The sequence below is a fragment of the Apaloderma vittatum genome, unplaced genomic scaffold, assembly GCF_000703405.1.
Source record: "Apaloderma vittatum isolate BGI_N311 unplaced genomic scaffold, ASM70340v1 scaffold39171, whole genome shotgun sequence".
Lineage (NCBI taxonomy): Eukaryota > Metazoa > Chordata > Aves > Trogoniformes > Trogonidae > Apaloderma > Apaloderma vittatum.
In genome coordinates this window covers 465-18922 of record NW_009701501.1, presented here as the reverse complement: position 1 = coordinate 18922, position 18458 = coordinate 465, and the positions used below count along the sequence as shown (strand labels likewise).

The window sequence follows — 18458 nt, the reverse complement described above, 5'->3', positions numbered from 1 at the left end:
GCAAGATTAAAACACTTAAAGCACCAAAGAATGACAGGTTTACAGTATGTGAGCAGTAAGAGGTAGCTGCTATTTTATAGAAATCAAATTTTTTCCTGTGTAGCCTCAAAGTGGAATTTTGGAACAGTCAATTTAAAAAAAAAAATAAATAAATTTGTGGCCTGTAAAGGCTTCGTTGTCTCAAAAGAAAATGTTCTCTCCAGTATATAGTGCCATTTAAGTAGACCAGAAGAATGCTAAGCTTTTGGGACACGTGGATCAAATATATTCCTAGTGAAGTTAGTGAATACATTTTGCCTTGGGTAACTGTGATCCCAAAACAAATCTCAACATCACCTAGGAGATGATGCTGATGAGAATGAGCTAGTTAATATTTGTGAGCACGGTGGACTTTTCCGATCACTTTTCTAATTAGATTGCATTAATGACTGAATTGCAACACATTGGAAAAATCTCTAGCATACTTCTTTTGGTAGGTAGTAGCATTCTTAGTTCTAGCAGCAGCTACACAGCCTTCTCTACCAACAATTGTATGTTTACAGGTGAGGATCAAGATGACAATTTAAGCAAGTGGCTGACAGATAAAGTGTAGTAAACACTTAAAATAAGCTTAAAGTATTTCAGAAAAGGATAGACACAAAATGTGAGATGATTAACAGTGAATCAACAAAAAGGCAAATCTCCCTTCAGGGGAGGTAACTGAAACCAAATGGGTGTCATTACTTTATATGAACAAACTTTCAAGTTAAGGAAAGAAACTGGCCTTGCAAGTTTACAACAGTTCTCCTTAAGAGTCAGAGAAAAAAAAAATCTAAGCTGACACATTAAAAGTTTTGCATAGTTTCATATATCCTGAAGTAGTAACAGTTCTGGTAAGAAAAGTCACACCTTCACCACACTCACAAGGTACTGAAAGACACTAAGTTCCTGTCCTAAAGATAAGGAAATACAATGCAAGGCATAAACATCCAGAATGTGACCTAAAAACAACTCTCCAAAGAAAAACATACTAGGAAAAGGAGAATGTTGCTTTGTACCTTTGTTGTAACCCTGTATGTGATATATGTCTCCATTGTGCACACGTGTTTTTTGGGATCATCAACAGTAACAAACAGGTCTCTAGTTTCCCCGTCCAAGTCATCATCCAGTTGCAGTCTGTTGAGAAGAGATGAGGAGGAGGCTGGGCTAGAAGTGTCCACAGGTGTGCCGTTGGGTAGACTAAGATCCTGCATTGGAGAGGAAAAGATAGCAAATCTTTAGTAAGTGAATAGATTCACTGTAAAGCACAGTGCATCTGTTCTCAAAGATGCCACCAAAAAGCTTCACTTGTCCAGGTGCTGCTAGAGGGTCATATTATAACGTCTGTTATTTCAGCAGCTCCACAGATCACCCTTTTCCAAGACACTTGGGAAATCGCCTAAGGACCAGGCTTTGACCATTAGGTTGTTCTACTGTTCCACAAGCTGAAGGGAAAGCACATTACTACCATACGTCCCTTTAGTATGGTGCAACCTGCTTTCTATTCGTGAGAAAGCAGAAGTATTGCTGAACCAGTAGTTCCTGGTGAGACTGAACCAGCTAACTCTGAAAACAAAACAGCTAGGCAAATCAAGAGACCTACTTACAGGACAGGCTTCAGACAAAGTGGCAACAGTTCAGTCAACTAGAATGCAGTCAGCCTTTGCCTCTGGAGACTCCTTCAGTAGAGGAAGAAGGGCAAACTGTATCAGAGGCTTCCCATCCAGTTCATGCACTTCCAAGCATGTTGACAGCACTCAATTGCCACCACCACACTACACGACAGTCACAGACCATACATTCCAGCACCACTGTCTGTGCACACCTCCTTACTAGAATCCTAAGGCCAATGAAAACACTATTTTTCACTTGGAGAGGTTCTGGTTCCCACCCTCTCAACTTCAAGAGTGCCTAGGAAAGACAGAGGATAACAGAACCAGCAAGTGGCTATTTTAGGAAGCCTGTGATTCCTTGAAACTCACACAGCAGTAGGGGAAAAAAAAAAAGCCAACAACTTTAAAGCTAACTTGGTATGTTAAGTCTCACACTTTGATATAGAACAACTACTCCATACAGATAGTGGTTACTCCACACAAACATCACAGCAACTTCACACATGTTCTCTGCTCTGGTTTTGTAGCAGAGGGAGCTGACAGCATATGACAAATTGTCAGATGTTCCAACATATTGTACAACATTATTAACAAGTCTCCAAAATCCATGGCTCTTCAGAGTAAAGAAGAGGTCTTCCATTTGTTTTAACTAGTAGCACAAGAACAGATTTACCAACAGAGTGTTTCCCTTGTAGGGACAAATGTTCCTCTGTTTGCTAGACAGACAAACATCACCACAGCTAAGCAGCACGTTAACTAGAAGTGTTTTGGTTTTAGAATTACTGCTTACCCCTCAGTTTCACACTGTCTTTAAGTAGCTAAGTGAAATGTGTAATCTTAGCTAAACAACCCTGTTTCAGTGAGATCCTCTTTGTCCTTCAGTATTCTTCAGGCAACGATGGTTTATGTTCCAGCAGGACAAGGGTAGTCTCTGTCTTCAAAAGCAGTCCTCCTGTGTTCAAGGATTCAGAATCATAGGCAAGAGCTTTAAGTTAAAGCTACTTACAAGGTCTGCCTCTGACAATGGCTAAGAATAGGGCTAAGTTTCTTTGTTACAACTCACTAGTCCCTTGTTACAAACCCATCTCAAGAGTACTGGGATTTTTAGAGACAGCCCTCTATCCTTCACCTTCATGTAGTGGGAAAGGGAAAGGAGTGATCTAAACTACTGTCTACTAACAGAAAGGTTAGATGCACTCTCGCAGTTAACACTCAGAAGTAGTTGTTAGAAGACGAGAGATTTCAGATTTAACTGGCAAGTCAGCAAATATTGGAAGGTAGGCACTCAAATGCTCTTTTATGAGGGCAAAAGAGCAAGATGAGCAGGGCACTTGACAGCTCATACATGGGGTAGACAGCTTGAGCTACACAAGCAGCTGGCTCAGACTCCACAGAGCAGGAACGTGTACAACAGGAAGAAGCAATGCTACAATAACTCAGCAGATAAGGAGTTCTGTTGAGAATTACACAAACAGAATAAGCAGAAGACAGGATAAGATTAGCAACAGGAGATAGCTCCAGAAAATACACAGTTCAGCATGACAGGAAAAAGTGGCTGAGCCAAATAAAGTGCAAAGCAAACCCTACGACACCACAGTAGCTGTAGACAAATCTGTTCCAGAAGGAAAAGACAGCTCCTCATTGCCCATGTGCAATAAGCATTAGTACAAGACAAGATGTGCCAGAACTGAAGCCAGCCAAATTCTAAGATTCCAGTATGGAAAAGTGTTAAACTGCTGAAACAGCTTAAAAGTGGTTGCACAGAATATTTCAAAAGCTTGCAGCAAAACCCTCCCAAAAGAGAGCTCAAAGAATATGATGGAATCTGCTTAAAATATGAAAACTCTGCATCAAGGTGTCAGAAAAACCAGAGGAAGGACCAAAGATGAAGCTTGCAGACACTTGCATGAAGTTAGTGACTTGCATCATCAATTCTCTTGGGAGACAGCAACAGCATACTAGCATGCCTTGCACTTTTTAAGCAGGGCAGAGGTTTGTGGAGGCTGGAATCCACTTGAATCTAATTGAGTGTGTTCTTACAGTCATGGGTCCTGTGGAATGTCTCAGGTCATAAAATAACAGCTGTGACAGTTTTAGCTGATCTCAGCCTTGGATGAAACATCCCAGATCTAGACCAAGTAAAGCTTCTAGACCAGCTCTGACTAGGTGCAGGAGGGCTGCTAGCTGGGACACGGGAAAGGACAGAGGATGTGTACATTGAAAGTACTACTGTTCTATCTATACTGCCACATCCGTGATGGCAGAACCCTACCCTGGCAGTCACAGCTGGCATCACGCCTCGCTTTCAGTAGCAGAACGCCAAGTTAGAAGCTAATCATTTGTCCTTCTTAACGGGTGAAATCTCCTAACTAAACTGCACAAGGAACAACACTTAAAAATGCTGAACCTTTGTTCAACAGCAATTTGCTATTGCTAGAAAGAGGTAGGCTTTGAAGTGTCACAGCAGATGGCCTAGCATCCAAGTTGTCTCCAAGGCTGTAATCCTTTCAGCAGAGCATCTCCTCATTGCGTTAACTGGCACTGGCTTTCTTCTGTGGGACTTGGGGGAATTTTTGCAGTTGGGAAAGTAAGACTGCATCATCTGTTCTACTCTGCTTTTACCACAGAAATAAGAGTACATCCTGCAAAGTCAAGCAGGAAAAGAGATCTGCAGCCATCTGCATTTCTACCTGTCAATGTAGTTACTACACCCACAACCACTGGGAATACTGACTAGTATTACCTGTTTCATATCACAAGGAATATGACTTTAGAGATAGAGACGCATGCCTCAGGTTCAGCAAGTAGCGCACTAAGTAACTGTTCATTCACTGCTCTAAGTACCTACCCACATTATCAGAAATGAGCACTGTCCAAGTCCTAGCAGGTACCTACTGCTCACAAAGCTCTTCACAGAAAAAAAGCACAAACAAAACAAAACAAACAAACACCCTTTTCATCACAGCACCTGCTACTAACAGTACAGTCAGTCTGCCATAAACCTGAGCAGTCCTACAGCAAGGAGAAGGTAAGGCTGCCTCTGGCAGCCAGGCAAATAGAACAGAGGACAGGTTCTGTCAAGACATTCTTGAACTCTTAGAGAGCATCCATGAAGACTTCCTCAAGTTTCAAAGCTTTTTCTAGAATAAAGAGCAGAGGTCCTTAGCCTCTGTCCTTCACCTGCTCAGGTCTGTCTCATAGCTCTGCCACCTGCCGAAGCAGGTCAGCTGAAGGCCCAGCAAGGCCTGGATCACAACCTATAAAATAAATAGTACAACATTCAGACCTTCAGTTTTATGATCTACTGGGTAAGTACCAGACTTTTGTGCACAGCTGTACAACTACCTACAGGCATACTCTTCATGAACTCCTATGGAGTTCGTAGGATTCCTCAATACGGTCAGATCTACGGGTACATGAGATCAGAAGACTCTAGCAGCACATTTGGTATCTAACAGTGTAGAGCACGTAGGAACTAACTGCCTGTGTTGGAAATACATGAGTCTTGCCAACTACACAGGCTGCTATCTGGTAAGAAAGCAGATTCACATTCTTTTGTTGTTATTATACAGCTCAAGCATCTTGACTAGGTAGCCTGTCCAGAAACACACACTAAATCTATCAAGAAGTTCACTTTATGGAAATTTAAAATTCAACTGAATCTTATCAACTTGAAGTCTTCTTGCGAGATGCAGAATGGGGTGGGAAGTTTCCAACTGATGTCATCTTCTCCCTCCTTCATTCTGCCAGGAGGTTTTCCAAGACTCTGGATTTACAAAATAGCTTGAATCCACATAAAGTAAAACCTCAGGACCTTGGTATTCAGCCTTCTGGAAGGCAGTCTCCCCTACTGGAGCAGTACACATCTGGGAAAGCATCCAGGATTCAACTCTTGAAGGCTAAAAAAGGGTCTAAAATTCTGTAGGTATTGGCTTATTATCAAGTGAAGATCATGTGATCTTCTGCCAAATTAAGTGCAGTTAGTCAATACTGCAGCTTCTACAAATTGAATGTTAATTTTCATCTATTCTGCCACAGCAAGTGTAGAGCTTAACAAGACAGCTTTGCCATCTAAGAAGTAGTCCATGAAGTGAAAGAGGTGGTTCAGGTAGGTCATCCAAGCAGATAAGCTTGTCTCTGGAAAGAGACTGAAACTACCTGATGTTGCAAGCCCATTGCTCTCATTCAACAAATATTAGACGATAGTAAGAGGCTCCCCTGCCTAACTCAGAAAGCTTACAGCCAGTCCGTACTATTCCTAGAGCCTCACTACTCTTCTTCTCAAGTTCAGAAAGCTGTACATTTCTGTGTTACACTGTGTTCCATTGTGTTTTGCCATCCATTTCCCAGAGAGACACCACCACAGATGCAGTCATGGCACTTTCCAAGCCTTTTCACACATATCACGGGATTCTCACTTCTTTCCTGAAGCTACAGACAAGTTTCAAATAATGGATTATTTTGCTTTGTGGTGGGCTTTTCTCCCCCGTAAGTCATCACAGCTAAGCTAACCAGAGTAAAAATGAGGGCATTTCCTGCAAAAGCGTTTCCTGCAAACAGTGTTTAGGGCAAGAGCAATAAGCCATCTCCTACCTCTGCTGCTGAGATACAATAGAGTTCAGTTTCAGCCTTCCTGTGTATGGGGGTAAAGGGGGCTGTCACAAGAAGGTGTCAAGTACCACATCAGACCATCTGTTCCTACAGTCTGGCTATATGTCTGCCCTCTCACAGAGTCCTTAAGAGGATGGCCTCTTTTCCTAGTCTGTGCAAGATAACACTAAAGCTAAATGTGGTTCAGGTTACACTCTAAAAAATGAGGATCATGAGTGGCATCTCACAAGATGTTTTACAGCACTTAGGACAAGTCCTTCAATATTATTAATAAACCATGTTACTGTGGTACTTTGTGCAAAAAAGGTCAAAAGGCTTTGAGGGCTGGACATCTGGCAGATGAACTGTGTTGTTATTTGGAACAGACATTAATTAGGGAAAATTTAAAGAGGTAAGACACACTCTTCTGTTACTAACTCTCCCTACACCTGACATATACTCATCCATATCATTTAAACAGGTAGGAAAATGTTAGGAGTAACTGGTTGCTCCCTACTGTGGCAAGATATTTTAAATGCAAAGAGGTATTTTAACACATCCTCAGGATGAACTGTTCCTTTGGAAAAAACAGTCACAGATCCAAGGCTAGCTTCTACATCTGTCTAAAAAACACTAGAATCCTTGCAGAAAGCTTTATGCATCTTCCTAGACAAAAATCCAGTACGGCAGCTGTCCTGCAAGATTTCTTCAGTTATGTTTAAGCCATGGGAAATAGTAGAAAAGTGCTTGTCACCCAAATGAAAGCAAGAGACTTTAATATTTGGGAGGGCTTGGATTTGCACGCTTTCACAGAGCTAAGGGTTCTTTCTTAGTTCTACAGTTCTTAGTAGAAAGCAACAGGCACCAACTCCACCATCTTCAGAGCTCAAAGATCTCCACAAATGGCAGATGTCTTCAGAAACATCTAGAAGAATGCAGACCTTTTGAGTCAAGTCTCCAGTTATTCTCCTCTAGCTCCATTAAGTTCTATATCCATCTGCAAGAAGTTTGTTTCAAGAATATTGTTTGTTTCAAGACAAATTACCAGAACGGTTCTGCAGCTGTGTGCACACAAACTTCGTAACCCATTTTTAACATGCTATGAGCAACCTGCTAGTGAACAAGCCTAGCAGTCTTCTAAATAGCAAAGTAGCAGCCAGGATTCAGACCATGAGCAGGAAAACATGAATCCAGCATATGACTAGGAGTCATTCCCAATCCAAGAAGCCAGATTTGTATCTGATTACAGACGGAACAGTTTATTAAGCTTGTCCAAACTAAACTGCTTTCTCCTAGAGACATATAGTTTTGTTAAAGCTGTGCACATACCACGCAACAGTTTTTTCCTGTTCATGCTCTAGAAGCAGGTTTAGTTGCTTCAGGTATCTAGGAAACCAACCTCAAAGTGCCAATTTGGCCAAGATGTTTTTGAAAGCAACCAGTAGTATTTTTTAAAATGCAAACAGATGCAAATGAGGGAGGAGAAGCAGAAAGGCAGAAAGGAGGGAAAGAAATGACAGAGGCCTGGAAAGCATTGTAGTATCCCAGTGAATACTTTGTTTAAACAAGCGAAAATACACCTCCATACTGCACTACAATGTACACTTTCCTCATGCTCACTTTTTAAGATGAATTGCATTAACATTTCCCTACACAATAGCAGGGGAGGTTTCATAAGAACAAATCAAACTGATGTGATATCACCATGCAAATAAAGCAGACAGAGATACTGAAAGGGAAGAAATTCATGTTTTCATTTCAAACCCTAGAAGAGCTGGAGAAGTGTGCTGTTGAAGAAGTTCTTAGTTTACACAGGTGCAATTTAAGGGACAGCCCTCCATCGCATCTTCCAGTAGAAAGGCTTTTGCTCCCAGAGGGGTGAAATAAACAAAGTGAATATCTGGTTGAGGAAGAAGAATAAAATAAAAACAAAACCACAGAGAAAAACCTCACAAAACCACACAAAAACCACCGAAAGACACACAGTATAACCACTTTGCTCCCTGCTTTAAGGTGGACAAGTTAGGAAAATAATCATGCAGTAATTCCTCACAGTATGAAAACCACCTACTGAGACCAATGGAGGGAAGAAACGATCTACAAACTAATTCACCTGTAGAAACACCCTTTATTTATATGGCCTAGGCTCCTGCAGCCACTGTGGCACATACAGGTGTTCAGCACACATGGTTTCGAGTACAGTATACTGATCCAGGAGCACACTGAAAGTCAGCACACAAATCCTGAACACGCCAAGCTGATCACTGGCAAAAAACAGTATTGATTAAAATTGTCCAGCAATTTTCTTAGTGGCAATCTGCAACACTGCTTCATCTTGACAGTATTACCCAAGACTTCCACTTACAATTTGCCTTATACTGGCATCTAGAGAGCTACCGCAAAGGTAGTTCTACCCAGACAAAGCATGAGTGTGAGTATTGTCTATCACTTGCCATTCCCACACGTCAGCGCTTTCACCACTGATCTAGCTGGAAGTAGCTGTTGCTAACACCATCTGCAGCACTGAGGGGGAAGAGGCTTCCCTGCCCTTGAGCAACACCTGCACTGCAGCATATTCCTTTCAAGGAACGCACCACATCATTCAAGCTCACTGGAAAAGCAAGGCCAACTATGCAGACAGACTTTAAGATAAGGGAGTTTTATACATCCTAAGAGGCCCTCCAGAAGGATATAGCAAGTTCCAGTCAATCAGCGCAAGGCAATACTTTACTACGCAGTGTAACGGCTTTCCTGGTAGATAGGAAAGAGAAGCTTTACCCCTTGCTAGTATTTTGGCTTTGAGAGGCTACTAGCTACTCTCATCAGACATGCAGTGTTAGGGTGATTTAAAAGGAACTTGGTTTTTTCAGACTAAAATTGATCTTGAGGTTAGAGCACAGACTAAGAATAAGAATCATAACTAAAGCATTTGTGTCAGTGTTGTAAGCCATCCCATCACCAGTAACACTACGGACCACTGCAACTACTGTCTTCCAAGACAGGCAGAGAGGTAGTCATTCTCATTGTAGGGTCTTAATTTGAGGGTATCATCTAGAAGCAACTAAAGCTAGTTGCTATCTACGTTTTGTTCATTTTCCTGGAGATTACTACACATTCTCGTGATGTCTTTGATCCTACACACCAGCGTTAATTCTCTTGAACCTAAAATGCATAAACCATAAACCTGAGTCCAGCAGAAGCCCATCTTCAGGGTTTAGAAGAATCACTGCTTTCACCTACAAAGAAACTTCTCACCACTTAGTGCTTCATAAAAAGCAGCAGTGTAGAAGCTCTGAAAATGGCTGTACCACAGTGATGTTCTCCAAAGGAATACATGCTTTGAGGACCAATCTAATTACAGCCAAGCTTGTTCCCTGCCTGTTGTACAAACTGTGGATTATTGCTTTTCTTTTCAGAACTATTTCAGCTAGTTCCAATAACCCATGTCACCTGCATGCTTATTCAGACCAATAATTCATGATTTCTGAAATACCTGGCTGAAAATCAACAGGTTTGGTAATATGACATTATCTGTAACTAAAAGCAATACCCCTTCCCCTCCCAATTTAGAAAGTATGTCCCATAAACCATCTGTCAATAAACCACTAAAGTTGGGCTGACATTGGTAATGCTAACTCTTTTAATGAGTTGCAGCTCACTAGATTTGTTTTCTATCTTCAGTTGGTCATTGCTAGTAGCTACCTTGTGGTCAGTTATTTCCCTTAGTAACTGGAAAAGAAACAGGTTCCCCACAGTTTTTCTGATAATTTACTAAGAGTAAATTCTTACTAAGAATAAATTCACTCCAGTTTTTACCTCAGGTGGAGATTGGAGCCTTCTGCCCCATTTCATCCTGGTGATAGGAGCTTCAGTGAGAAATACACAAGATAAAACACTGTATTTAACTGATGACTTCTGCAAACCAAAAGCACATGGAAGTTACAATCTCGAAGATGCAGTTTTGGTATTGCGAGCAGATTTTCACATAGCAGTACTCAGTTAAGTCTCACTGCACCGTATAAGTGCCCATCTTGTCTCCTGACCTACTTTACAGACACCAGGCCCTCGGATACGGAAGAGACTGGCTACTGTGACAGCCAGATGACCTGTCAGAGATACCAGGAGTTGTATAAAATTGGAAAGACACCAGGTTGATAGTTTACAGGTTAATCTAGGAACTAGTGTCTCCCAGATCATGGTGTGTCAACAGGAAAGCCTCGGTCTTTATCCTCTGTCCCTCTCCCCGTTAATGACAGAGACATGCTGCCTCGGGCTTATCACAAATCCCTGAGGATAGGAGAATAAGGTGCCCACACAGCAGTTAACCAGATCGATTAAGAAGCTCTCTTTTATCCCCTTCTCCGCATTAAGAAGCTCAGAATGTATCCAGCAGCTTGGGTAAGTTTGAGGTATTTCACTACAGGCAGCCTGGAGGATTCTTTCCAACCACCAAGCATAACTTTTTCCATCACAGCTGACAAGTTATTGCCAAGATTCACTCTTCTGAAATCCAGCAGAAGAACTAAGTTCTTCTATGCACATTTTGAATGTCTGTTTTCAATACTTTGTCTCATTAAGTATGAGGCAATCTTGTTGAAAAGATTATGGAAGCTGAGCAACAGCAAATTCAACCTCTAAGTACACGCCTCCCTCTATTAAACTGAAATAAGAACCACAAAGTAGTAATACCGTTACACAGTAGAAGCTACATTCAGTTTTACCAAATGGAAAGATTCAAAAATTAACAGTAGTAAGACAATCTTGTTCATGCAAGTGTTTGTCGGAAGTTAGGTGTTGGCTATCATTCATCCTGTTCAGACAAGATGGGAATTGCCAATTCCAGAGAAACTCACTGTACTTGGGAAGTTGTGGATCATAAAGCAACCACCGAGTACAGTACTAGAGCACCTGCATTGTACGATACCACTTACCAGTAAAATGCTATTTCTATAAATGAAGGCGACGATAAGGAAGCACACCAATGTGTTGTTGTAGCCGCTTCTACACCATCAAACTCCCAGCAAAAAGGAGACAAGCACCCTATTTCCTCAGTAAGATGCCACAGTATTAACCTATCCAAGTGTTATCATGATTTTGAGAGATGAAATAGCTAGAGAAAAAAAGTTCTGGTTACCACCACTATGAAAGACGGGAAACTGGATTCAACCAGCAGCTCGGCAGTGGGTAAGTAGTGACAGCAAGTGGAAAGGCATGCTAGGGTTAAGTCAGCTCTTTTGAGTAAGAGACTAGAAAAGAGCTGCCTGATGCATACTGCGTTTAACAGACACCTACTACGCAATGTAGCCTCCCCATTCAGTGTAGTAACTGGGGGAAGAAAATCACAGGATTTCCCAAAAGCTAGGAGAACAGCTTCATAAATAGGCAAATTCTGAAAGACTCTGGAAACAGTTCAACCAAACCAGCAATCCTACTGTCCTAAGTGGAAAACAACATTCCTGTGTCATTTAAGCACTTCTGCAGAGCAGAACAGGGATATACCAGAAGAAGCTTCACGTTCACAAGTCCTTACCAGTAACCTGAATTACAACGATATTTGCCAGAATTGACAACACAGCAGAGGTGACATCAGTCTAGGTTTCTGAATTGCATTGATGACAACTGCCTGACAAAGGCGACTGACAAGCTGATGAGCAGAGATGCTTGGATGAACCTGAGCCTTAGAAGAGAGAATTGGTCAGGGATGTGAAAGTAGGGGGCTGTCTCAGCCACAGTAGCCTTGAGCTGTTGGAACTGAGGATCCCAAGAGGAAGGAGCAAAGCAAAGAGCATGATTACAACCCCAGATTTCCAGGAAACCAAACCAAGCCTCCTCTAGGCCTGGATCTGCTAGGAAGAAGGCACATGGCCCTGGAGAAGCATCCAGGAGAACTAACTGATTTTCAAGAAACACCTCTACAGCCCTGAAACTGGTACATCCCAATGAGCAGGAAATCAAGCAAAGGTGGCTGGATACACGCATGCATGCACACAGAGCTCCTGACTAAATTCAAATATAAAAAGGAAGCATTAAAAAAAAGGCACCAGCATGCACACTTGACCCAGGAGAACTACACAGATACTGCCGCTGAGCATGCAGGGATGAGTTTAGCAGGATGGAGTCAAATGTGGTGAAGGATGAGAAAGGCTTCTACAGTAGCAAAATAAAGAGGAAGGAAAATGCATTCTTGATGGAGCAGCGTATCTGATGACAAAGGATACTGACAAAGCTGAGGTACTCAATATTTTCTTTGCTTCAGACTTTATCAAAATGATCAAGCCTTCAGCAACAGGAGGCCCCTGAGCCCAGTGGAAAAGTCTGAACAAGACAAAGTCACCATCAGTGGGGGAGGACTAGGAAGCATTTCAAAAAACCCATGATGAGATGGACTCATGAGTGCTGAGGAAGCTGGATGCCACTGTAATACCACTTTCAAATATTTTATGCTTATTATGGTCATGAGAGGAGGTTTTGGAGGACTAGAAGAAACCAAGTGGCATTCCTGTCTTCAAGAAGGTACATATAGAGCACTTACAGAACAGCCACCTCACCTCAATCCTTGGAAAGGTGATCTAGTAAATATTGGAAGCCATTTCCAAACACAAGGACAGGAGTATGACAACTTCTAGTCTACCTAAGAGAAGTTAAGCTTAACCAACCAAACACCTATGATGAAGATATGACTAGTCTGGCACATAAAAGGAGAGCTTTAATGTGGTCCATCTCAACTTCAAGAGGGCTTTCAATGCTGTCTACCATAATAAGACAAGCTAGGCACATGTACAGAGAACAGGACTGTAAACTAGCTGAACTGCTGGGCTCAAACGGCTGTGATCCTACAAATGCCAACTGGAGGGCAGTCATTAGTGGAGTACACTAGCAGACAGCAATAGTGACACTACTGTTCAACCCTTTCATTAACGACCTTAATGATGGGATAGGGAACAAGTCAGCAAGTGTGCTGAGGGTACAGAACTAGGAGGAATGCATGATACATCAGATGGCTGTGCTGTCACTCAAGGGTTCTCAGTAAGCTAGAGAAATGGCCTCACAGGTACCTCATGAAATCCAACATGAGGTAGTGCAAAGTCCTGCATCTCACAGGTATAGCCCCATGTAGCAGTATGTCCTAGGGACTGGCTGGTTAAAAAGCAGCTTGGTAGAAGGAAAAAAAAAAACCAAACAACAAACCACACAACAAAAAACCCACAAAAACACCATATACAGCAGATATCCATGGAAAAGCTGACCATGAACCAACAATGACTCAAGGCAAAGACTACCAACAGCCTGGAGAGAATACTCAGGAGTTCTGATCAACATGGATAAATACCTCATAGAGAGTGTATACAGAAGTTGGATCCACTGAAGAGTGTTACCACCAACAGAACAAGATACAATGGCACAAATTGAAATATTGGAAGTTTGACTTAAATATGAAAACAAATTTTTATTTGGGGAGTGATTGGATGCAGGAACAGGTTGCCCAGAATACTACTCAAAAACCTGAGTCCACAATGTCCTGGGAAGCCTGCTCCATCTAACCCTGCCCTGAGCCAAGGGACTGGACTAGAAGATATACAAAGCTGCATTCCAGCCTCAACTTCTGTGACTGTCAGTTTTGTGTTCCTGTAGATTGGAACCGAGATCAACTCATTCATACTGACATGTTCACCAACTTCAGTTCCTGACTTTCTGTAGTCCTCTGTCTCCCAAGACAGAGAATTTACCTCCAGCTTGCTTTAAGAATAATGCACAGTGTTGGTCTAACAGTTCTCCTTTAGCCAGAGAGGAAGGAGTTTTGTAGAAGTTCAGGCAGATCTATTTTAAACTTCCAGATTATACTGCAAACTGGTTTCAACTGTGGGTGGATGAAGTTAAGAGCAATAATTATAAACCAGCAACCAAGGAAGCTGGCAGTAGAGCTCCAGACTCTCAGAATATTTTTTTGTTGGGAAAGCTGCCAGGCTCCCTTCCAGAATATGAGTGCTAAGTAACAGCACTCCAGCAAACACACCAAGTATTTATACTTGATCGGGTGCTAATACAGGCCTAGGGGTACAGCAGCGCAGTAGCTTGGAAGCAGATGAGCACGGGGTCACATGCAAGCAACAGTTTTCAGTTAGTAACCAGAAGTTTGCAGTTAGATTTTTAAGATGCTTCTCCGTAGATTGGCAAATTGAAGCTATGCATTCACTGCAAGCCTGGTATTCCGTATCAGCTCTGCTTGATATAATTATTTGTAAAACAGTCTTGAAGCTCACTTCAGCTGTCTAGCATTAACAAAATCAAATACCAGGAATGCACATCTTCAAAGAAAAGCTGAACAGGTTATAGGTAGCTGGCCACTGGTACAGCATCAGGTAGTCAGAGATATTACAGAGGACAAGGGAGTCTGAGCCCCAGAACAGGTGAGACATGAAAGCTTTTGGAGTGATAGGGAAGAAACCAATACTGGGATCAGGACCCTGTTAGATAGCTGTCAGTGTCAAGATAGACCATAGCACGAACTGCCAATATTACCCGCTTAGGAATACATATCTAGAAGGACTACAAGCACCATAGCTAGAGGACAGCAGGAGTAAGTCATACTGAACACTTTCTTTCTAATTCTGCATAGCTTGGCACTTGGAACACGTAGCAGCATGCTACTAAATCTGCACAGCCTCAGCCGGACCACATCCTGAGTCCTATCTTACTTCTACAACCATTTAGATACAATCACACAGTAGATTATCATCTACTTCTCACCTCTGCTCTGAACCCAGTAACCCATTAATAATGTCTTTCCTCCACAGTGTCAAAGTGCTTGTCCTAATGCACAAAGCAGATTCACTACCAAAAGTGACAAACTAGCACACTGGAGTCAAGTAGTCACATGTAAGCAGAACTTCCTATTTTATTCTTAATGGACAATTTAAAAAGGAGAGAAACCCACACTGACACTTCCTCATTTGCCTTACGTTCCACTGCAGAAAATGTGCTCTGAATAGTGGTTCTCAATTAGTTTGCATGCCTTCCAAAAGCTCTGTAAGAGAGCAAGAACTCAGTTTTATAACTAACTGTAAAATAATCCCACAGGATGCACGGCAAGGTTCTTCTCCTTCTGCATGTCTCCCTTTCACCTAATGTTAAACAAAACCAAACAAAAACAAAAAAAGGGAGGGGGCAGTACTGCCTAGGTTCAGTTTTAGCTGTACCCTTATCTGGAGTCTAGCAAGGGTGAAGGGATAAAAGCCTGAAAAAGCTGATGTTGGTCAGGTATCAGGACAAACAATGTTTTATGTAATTAGACTTCAGGGGAACAGAAAGATCTCTATAGAGACATCTTGCCAATACAGAAATGCTTCAGAGACAAGAATCTATAACTTTAGCATTTCATGTTTGTTGCAGAATCACTGTGAAAGCCAAGTACTTCGTCCATTTCATTTAAGAGCTTACATGCTCCTCAGAAGTCAACAGTTCCTGGCTCCTAAAACAACATTCTCCCACAAGTCAGGATGAAGACTCTTATTTCAGACAACAAAAGCTCTGAAGCCGTCTTCAGAAGATTCAGAACACCTGGGACTAGTCCACACAGAAGGCCTCAGAACCAGGGAAAGAACAGAAAACAGCACAGATGCTTTTCCTTCTCTTTCTTATGACCTACTGCTCTAGTAGCTTTAGCCACTTTTCTTAAACAACAACCAAAGGTTTATGAAACAAAGTTGAATAGTTCTAGGCTACCAGATAATTCCCACATTTGAATTAAAAAACAGGAGACACATAGACAATGCCCCCACCCTCCAGGTTCCTCTGACTCAGGATAAGGTAGCATTCTCAATCAGCAGCTCCAGCAAACAAGGAAAGTATGCTTTAAGGAATGCAAAGCTGTGATGGCAGAAGTTCAGCCACCTCAGGCGCACACCTGTGACAATGGAAACTGAAGCACTGCTTTATGGGCTTACTTCTGCACTGTCTACCCTCGGAGGACTTCAGTCTTAGGCACCTTTATCTTTCAGCAGTCTTTAAGAATTGCTCAGAGTAGGTAAGGACCACCTAGAAAAAGCAAGTTATCAAGTTCATAGTGATGGTCAGCCATTACCAATATCCCTCTGCCAGAGGCATGTCCTAGTGCAGGCCTGGTTATGGACAGTGGTCCGTACAGAAGCTTGCTGACCCAGAGCCACTTTGAAGCAGGAGACTTCAACTCAAACCTCTCCCGCAGTGCCAACATCCACTAGACTCTCCAAAAAGGCCCTTGGAAAGGTCAAGTGAGCATACAAGCACATCTCCTATTCAAGAATCAACAAAGAACAGCTGCAGAGCTTTAGACCCAAGTCACACTTGAATACTGACCTCCCTCTGCTACCCAATTATTGGAGCTATCCCCACAACGTTAGTCGATTAGTGAGCTATCTTTCAAAAGATTAATGACCCACCACCAGAGATTAAGACCAAGAGACCTAAAAGGCAGTTTTACCTATTTACCTCCACTTACCATAGTCACTCTCTAGACTACTCAGTACATAGTACAAGCAGTTGAAGTTTAATACTCCTTTAAAGTTAGGAACACTTGTTTGTTTAATGAAGTCTTTCCTGAGGTGGGACAGAAGTCAACTCATTTTTATTTTCCCCACGTGCCAGGTATTAACTGGAAGAAGGGACATCCCTCAAACAGAAGAGGTGTCGGACTCCTTCCATCAGGAGAATCAGATGTTTGTCTTTTCCTGCTAATTCAGCTAAAAGGGGAAAAAAAAGAATGCTGCTCTCTTCCTACTGGAAATCCTTTTATTCTGCAAGGCTCATTACCCTAATGCCATTTCCAGGTCAACCACAGAACTGCTCTCAAGTCTAAAAACCATGTACTTCAGCCCATTTTTGCTCTCCACTTTGGAATAATACTGTGCAGCCATGTGCCTAGAACAGGACAGTACTACACAACAGTACCAGAAGATGGACTTCACCTGTGTTGCTGGTGGAAAGACTGGGCCAGAAACTTCCTACTGACAAGCAGTTAGCTGACCACAGCCTGAGGCTAATGAGGTATTTCTGCTCCTAAGTTATTAGGGATGCTGATACACTTCTCAGACACTTCAAAGCAGTAAAGAAGAGAGGAGCTTGCTTGCTCTAACAAATAAGAAAAGTTCTTTAATACAGCTAAGGAGAGCAGTTATACAGTGTGAGCTACACCTCCAAACAGAGCTTCTCAGCAGCTACACAGCAGTATGGATGGACAGTGCTCACAGAGTGAGCACAATACCACCACTGCACTCCTGGTCTGCGAGAAGACCCATGAAGGCAGCTGCCAACTCCCATGGCTACAGGTTGGCCAGACAACAACCTAGTTACATGAGTAAATCCAATCCATTACAGACTAAAAATCCACAATTCCTTCATCCATTTTACTCACATATCCCCTTTCTCTAAGAGGGCCATCAACTCTTTGACAAGTTCATTAGCTGAAGGCATATGTTCTCACAGCGAAGGTACGCCTGGCTTCTCACTTAATCAACAGTGGGCAAATGTTCAAGGAGAGAGCCCCTTACAAGAAGAGGGCAGGGACAAGTGCTGAATCTGCAGTTACAGGGCAGCCGAAGGTGACACATGGAAGAGTGCAGACTACCTTGACAAATTCCTGCAGAGCATGGGAGTGTACTGGATCAGGTATCAATGACAGGCCCAGGGCTGTTGGATGCTATCAGACCCATGCTGCCCAGAAGTAGCTCCATACTCCGCAGGACAACAGCCACAGGGAACACCTCTTGCCACCAGCACCTGCTACACCCTGGACGCACATCCGCTGGCCAAGAATTGCTTATTAGAAAGTTTCAAACCGATCTCAACCCTTGTTCCAAGGAAATCTTACCTTAACATATTGCAGGAAGTCTGTCCACAGAGATAGCAAGTCCTTGGAAAAGCAATTAAGGTTCCAGCAGTGCTGTGCTGCCACTCCTGCTTTTACCACATCCAAGGCCCACACATGGGCAAGGCACTTTACAAAGCCTGTGAGTGTCCTGCAGACACATGCCAGAACTAGGGAAGGGAAAGCAGGCACAGACGCTCCCTGCAACAGCATCCTTCCCAAACTACATGGCTATGAACAAGCGAGTAGGAGCTCAGGTCTGGAGAGGACCAATACTGACAAACTGATGGCAAGCTGGGTGGCAAAGAAACAAGAGCAGCTCCAAGACTTTGCTCTGAGGGCTACAGGAAGGAGACAGGAGGGAGCAATTCCTGAAGCATTCAGACCCATCTGTG

The 18458-nt window shown here is 42.6% G+C and overlaps 1 protein-coding gene across 1 annotated transcript in view; it reads right to left on the bottom strand.

Moving 5' to 3' along the window:
* The window catches only part of SNX30 (sorting nexin family member 30), a gene marked incomplete at its 5' end in the record, with an annotated part of 36727 nt that overhangs the window by 17809 nt on the left and 460 nt on the right, over positions 1-18458 (bottom strand). Inside the window, one exon of the mRNA XM_009879159.1 lies at positions 1038-1226. Coding sequence (XP_009877461.1) covers positions 1038-1226 — 189 coding nt within the window. The remainder of the gene's footprint in view (positions 1-1037; positions 1227-18458) is intronic.